At 41.4% G+C, this 6,693-nt stretch overlaps 1 protein-coding gene across 1 annotated transcript; it reads left to right on the forward strand.

Moving 5' to 3' along the window:
• Nucleotides 1-2,209: 2,209 nt before the first annotated feature.
• LOC143769505 (trypsin-like) lies at nt 2,210-6,036 on the forward strand. The gene is made up of 5 exons (XM_077258132.1): nt 2,210-2,313; nt 2,501-2,654; nt 3,337-3,590; nt 4,410-4,546; nt 5,795-6,036. Exons 1-5 carry the CDS (start codon nt 2,274-2,276, stop codon nt 5,942-5,944), a joined length of 735 nt encoding a protein of 244 aa, XP_077114247.1. The 5' UTR covers nt 2,210-2,273; the 3' UTR covers nt 5,945-6,036.
• Nucleotides 6,037-6,693: the final 657 nt, after the last annotated feature.

The following is a 6,693-nucleotide window of genomic DNA, read 5'->3' on the forward strand; positions in this document are numbered from 1 at the left end:
CAACTCTCTCTGTCCCCCAGCATCTCCTCCATCCCCACTCATCTCAGCTGAAGACTTTACCTCATTTTTAAAGCAGAAGATTGAGAACATCAGAGATAGTTTTAGTGGACAACCCCCAGAGCCCTTCCTCCCAACTACCCAGCCCTCCACCTCCAAAACCAACTTCTCCACCATTACAGAAGATCGACTCTCCACTCTACTCTCAAGATCGCATCTCACCACCTGTGCACTTGACCCGATCCCTTCCCACTTCATCCCAAACCTCACCACAGTTTTCATCCCAACTCTAACCCATCTCTCAACCTATCACTAACAACTGGTGTTTTCCTCTCAAGCTTTAAACATGCCTCAATCACACCTATCCTCAAAAAGCCCTCTCTTGACCCATCCTCTGTATCTAGCTATCGCCCTATATCACTTCTCCCCTATGCCTCAAAACTACTGGAACAACCTGTCCATCTTGAACTGTCCTCCCATCTATCTTCCTGCTCCCTCTTTGACCGCTTACAATCAGGCTTCCAGTCACACCACTCCACTGAAACTGTCCTAACTAAGGTCACCAATGACCTATTAACCGCCAAGAGCAAGCGACACTACTCTATCCTCCTCCTCCTGGACCTGTCCTCTGCCTTTGACACAGTGGACCATTCCCTATTACTACAGACCCTCTCATCCCTTGGCATCACAGACTTGGCCCTATCCTGGATCTCGTCATACCTAACTGGCCGAACATTCAGCGTCTCCCATTCACACACCACCTCCTCACCTCGCCCCCTATCTGTCGGAGTCCCACAAGGTTCAGTCCTTGGGCCCCTGCTCTTCTCCATTTACACTTTTGGCCTGGGACAGCTCATAGAATCTCACGGTTTTCAGTATCATCTCTATGCTGATGACACACAGATCTACATCTCTGGACCAGATATCACCACCCTACTAACCAGAATCCCTTAATGTCTATCCGCTATTTCATCCTTCTCCTCCACTAGATTTCTAAAACTTAACATGGAGAAAACAGAATTCATTGTCTTTCCCTTATCTCACACGACCCCCCCAACAAACCTATCCATTACAGTAAACGGCTGCCCACTCCCCCCAGTCCCACAAGCTCACTGCCTCGGGGTAATCCTTGATGCTGATCTCTCCTTCAAACCGCATATCCAAGCCCTTTCCACTTCCTGCCGCCTTCAACTCAAAAATATTTCACGGATCCATACATTCCTAAACCAAGAATCTGCAAAAACCCTAGTCATCTCCCGCCTCGACTACTGTAACCTCCTGCTCTGTGGACTCCCCTCTAACACTCTCGCACCCCTCCAATCTATTCTAAACTCTGCTGCCCGACTAATCCACCTGTCCCCCCGCTATTCCCCGGCCTCTCCCCTCTGTCAATCTCTTCACTGGCTCCTCATTACCCAGAGATTCCAGTACAAAAGCCTAACCATGACATACAAAGCCATCCACAACCTGTGTCCTCCATACATCTATGACCTCGTCTCCCGGTACTTACTTACACGCAACCTCCGATCCTCACAAAATCTCCTTCTCTACTCCCCTCTTATCTCCTCTTCCCACAATCGCATACAAGATTTCTCTCGTGCATCCCCCCTACTCTGGAACTCTCTACCACAACATATCAGACTCTCACCTACCATCGAAACCTTCAAAAAGAACCTGAAGACCTACCTCTTCCGGAAAGCCTACAACCTGCAGTAACCACCGATCGACCAAACCGCTGCATGACCAGCTCTACCCTCGCCTACTGTATTCTCACCCATCCCTTGTAGATTGTGAGCCCTCGCGGGCAGGGTCCTCTCTCCTCCTGTACCAGTTGTGACTTGTATTGTTCAAGATTATTGTACCTGTTTTTATTATGTATACCCCTCCTCACATGTAAAGCGCCATGGAATAAATGGCGCTATAACAATAAATAATAATAATAATAAATAAAGTCTATAAGTCTCTTGGGGGGACATATGTAACCATTCCCATGCAGATCACGCTGGTCACACACCTAAATTGATCAGTTATAGTAACACAAACTAAAGACAAACAACATAAGTAACATATCATAAGTCTCACTTCCTGTATGGAAAGTTATATCTACTCAATAGGTCATTCACCTCAATGTGACCTTCATCCGTAGATTAGCTGGTATATTTTAGGTTATGAGGATATTAATTAACTTTCTGTTGGATGAGGAGGGGTTAGAGGGGTAGTGACTTTTTGGGTATAAATATCTGTGGTTTACCCTCCATACTCATTCTGGATCCATAATGAAGCTCCTCCTGATCTGTGTGCTCCTCGGAGCAGCTGGTGAGTCCGGTGCTTCCTTCTGAAGACCATTCTTCATTTTGATACATTTGATTTTCTATTGATTCTTGAGAGGATTTTTGATTATTTTGATCATTTACTTTCTCTATAATTTTTCTTTATTTTATTGTTACATTAATGAAGCACCAATGTAAACATTATATAACCTGGTTAATTGTATTGTTCTCAGCTGCATTTGACGATGATGATAAGATTGTAGGAGGCTACACCTGTGCCGAGAACTCCGTCCCCTGGCAGGTGTCCCTGTACTCCGGCTACCACTTCTGTGGTGGATCCCTGATTAACAACCTGTGGGTGATCTCCGCCGCTCACTGCTACAAGTCGTAAGTTACCACAATTTAATCCAAAACTGAACCATAAAAGTAAATTGAACAAGTTTTGATTTTTATTGCATAGTATTAGAGAGCATCAAATCTATTGAAATTCAAAATGAATCAGGTTTCATACATTTTTCTTCCAAAATTTGATATATAGTGAATTGATTCACCACAAATTGCAATACTACAAAGGCTTTAATTGTGCTGAAATATGTGTGTACCACTTTGAGGTCTTGTAGGACTATATCCAACCCCTTTCAAGGTCTTTAACATAGACCTTGCTTTAGTAATGTCAAAGTGACCTCACCATACAAACAGAAGGTAATCTAGTAGTAACCAAGAGCCCATTTGATAGCATAGTGCACAGTGACAGTCTTTTCATGTTTTTTAAATTTTTTATTTTTTTGTCAAATTAAAAAATGGTTCAAAATGATCCCTCTTAGTCATTTGTGGTTAAGAAAAACATTCTGTGCTGAACAATGACAAAACTGATGGCGTCACTGTCAGAGGTACCGGTAATCTCATTCTGCTGTGAATGTGAAGAATGGTGTGCTATATATTCCATTTTGCCCTCTGTAATATGATAAATATTCATCTAGGAAATGTAAAGTATTTTTACATTCTTGATGAAATTAATCAATATGTATTTTAAAAATGGATTATAGAAAAATATACAATTTTCTTGCAGGAGCATCCAGGTCAGACTGGGAGAGCACAACATCGCTGTTAGTGAAGGTACCGAGCAGTTCATCAGCTCCTCCAAAGTCATCAGACATGGAAGCTACAGCTCCTGGACCCTGGACAATGACATCATGTTGATCAAGCTGTCGTCTGCCGCATCCCTCAACTCGTACGTCCAGGCTATTGGTCTGCCCAGTGGCTGCGCTGCTGCCGGCACCAGCTGTCTGATCTCCGGATGGGGCAACACCCTCAGCAGTGGAAGTAAGTCATGAAATACCAAATTCAGAACTTTCAAACATTGAAATGGAGTAAGCGTTACTAACTTCAAGTCAGGGATTTTTTTTTGCAATAGAATAAAACCCAAAACATTTTCTTAAACAATTTATAACCAGTTGTGAATGAAAAATGTCAAACTTGTTTTTGTCTCCATACACTTAAGAGTAAGAAAACATAAATTTATTTCACATATTTTCTCACTTTGGAGAATACCATAGCAAGAACTGATGCAATTCCTGATGGATCTTCTTGATATCAAGAAATATTGATAGCCAGGATTAAGCAGAAGGAAATTAGGATATACAGTATATACAATACTGTATATATGGCCAGGTAACCTGTTGAAGGACTGTATTCTCCTACATGCCCCACATGGAATGGCAAATTGAGTAGTGGATATTATATATATATTATATCCACTACTCATTTTGCCATTCCATGCGGGGCATGTAGGAGAATACAGTCCATCAACTGGTTACCTAGGCAATGTATGGCATTGCCTATGTTTTGACTCATAAAACAATAATTTTTAGGAGTTATACATCAAGAGTCTATTTTAGGGATATATCATAGATCCTATGAATAAATGAAGAGAAAGTGAAAAACTTCAGAGATTACGTCATCTTCATTTTCCAATGTTTGACTCTAATGATGATCTGACATGGAAAACATAAAAAGAAAATACAGTACTTCATTTTTTTTTATTTTAGTTTGGTCAAATGATTACTCTATTTTTTAAGATAAAATTAACAATTTTTGGGTCGACATACAATATGTTAATGTTTAATGTTAATTTACTTTTAGCCAACATGCCCAACCTCCTCCAGTGCGTGGATGCCCCCGTCCTGACGGCCGCCCAGTGTAGCAGCGCCTATCCAGGAGAGATCACCAGCAACATGATCTGTGTTGGATACTTGGAAGGAGGCAAGGATTCCTGCCAGGTAATGTAACTTTTTAATACTATAAATGTTAAATCTGTGACCCTTGGAATGGACTGCATAGGTTCCTGTATACAATAGATGAACAATGGCCGAACCTCAGCGTTCTGAATTCAACAAAGGTTATCTACTGCTCGAGGTTTCTGGCAATGTCCTCTTCCCTTCTTGTCAAGACTGCCAGTAAGATTTTGGATTGTAGAGTAACGACCTGGGTATAATGGAGCATTAATACAGATTAAATTGATAGCTTTTTGAAGAAATCCAAAGAAATCTGTGTTCTTGTTCTTCAGTAATCACCTGTTGAAAGTATATGGTATTGAGTCACATAATGCAGTAGGGTCAGACACTGCCTATGGCCTTCTCCTATCTGGGTATTCACTGGCCCATGTGCGTGATAACAGTCTTTGACCGAGAGGTCATTGCTTTTCGGGGACCTAGCTCATCTGGCCAAAATCTCATGCAAGTACCGTCATTGCCAGGAGAGGCGCATGCTATGTAATCTCCACAATTGAGGCGATCGGTCAAGTCAAATGTGCAGGTTCAAGTTGGTCAAACAGGCATTCAGTCAACAAGTGTCTAAGAAGTATGACCTTCTTTACCAAAATATGTCTTCCATAGCAAAAGTTGCCATAGTCCATTGTATGGAAGCCTCACTCAAAATGCCATTTCAGTCCAACTGTATTAGATGACATATTTGAGAAGGTTATGAAGGCTTATGGCAATCGCAAGGATCCTGGTTCCCTCTGCATGTCATCGGTATTGTAAAAGGTATATGGTACGTGGGGATCCCTGTGACATATTTTGCTTTGGGATCTTCATGTTAAACCTTTATGAGAGAGATGTCTCTGGTCATCGCCTAGAACAGAGGGTGGGGAATTTTCTGCGAAGGGTCATTTGGATATTTATACCATCCTTCAGAGGCCGTACAAACTCTGCCCACAAAGTACATCCTGACTCTGGCACTGGTTTCAGGACGTAATATTTCATTGCATGTCCTTCAGTGATCAGCAGTGAATGCTGTATGTGTGTGCTGGCAGAGCAAGAAGAAATTATTGAGCTTGTCGCAATCAAAATACAGCTCCTTGCCCAAGAATGCGGTCCCTGAGAATCTGCTCGGGGGCCTGATAAAAGGTCATCGAGGGCCATAAATAGCCCTGGGGCCTAAGGTTCCCCACAACTGGCCTAGAATATAGATACTTCATATTTATTAAGTTCATGAAATTCAAACAATTTCTCTTTGCATCTTCTCAGGGTGACTCTGGTGGACCCGTGGTCTGTGATGGACAACTCCAAGGTATTGTCTCCTGGGGATACGGTTGTGCCGAAAAGAACTATCCTGGTGTCTACACCAAGGTCTGCAACTACAACTCCTGGATCTCCAGCACTGTTGCTGCCAACTAAACATTTACTTTTGAATATTTTTTTTTCTTTTGCTACTATGTGGTCATTTACAACATTGCAACAGCTGAAACATCAATAAAAATGTAAAAACTCATATGGCTTCAGTTCTTATTGTTTTTCATAAATCTCTTTTGGGAATACAAAGGAACATCACATGTAGCTCATGGCACAAGATAATGTATCTTAAAGTGTAACTGAACTATGTTTCCGTTTTTTTTATTTTTTCATATTTAGCTGGCACTTAAATTGCCTTCAGATAGGTGGACATCCGGTTCCTGAGACTCCCACTGTAATATAGCTCTGAGAAGCCCACAGCTCTCATCTGAGCAAGCATAAAAAGCTAGCGGTTTGTCAATGCGTTTTGAAGTATATCACTTTTTTATCTGGACAAAACACATGCAGAATCAACTGTAGGGCAGTATGTAAGTTTGACATTGAGGGCTTGTTATCCTGGCCCACAAAAAGTGAGGTCTACAATGTCCAAAGAAAGATGAGGAAGACCAGCTGGACCTCATCCCAAAAAGGCGTTATAAAGGAGCAATCACACCAGATGTGATCTTTTTTTGTGTACTTCATGATGTCGGTAAATTAAAAAATATGTATTTATGAAAATGTGAGAAATTTGTAAAACAATTTTGAAAAACTAGCAATTTTCAAATGCTGAACTTGTAGGCCCTCAAAATAGATATTCATAAAACACAAAACACCATAGTTAATATTTAAGATTTCCTATATGTCTACTTTACATC

This window comes from Ranitomeya variabilis, chromosome 4 (assembly GCF_051348905.1).
Source record: "Ranitomeya variabilis isolate aRanVar5 chromosome 4, aRanVar5.hap1, whole genome shotgun sequence".
NCBI lineage: Eukaryota > Metazoa > Chordata > Amphibia > Anura > Dendrobatidae > Ranitomeya > Ranitomeya variabilis.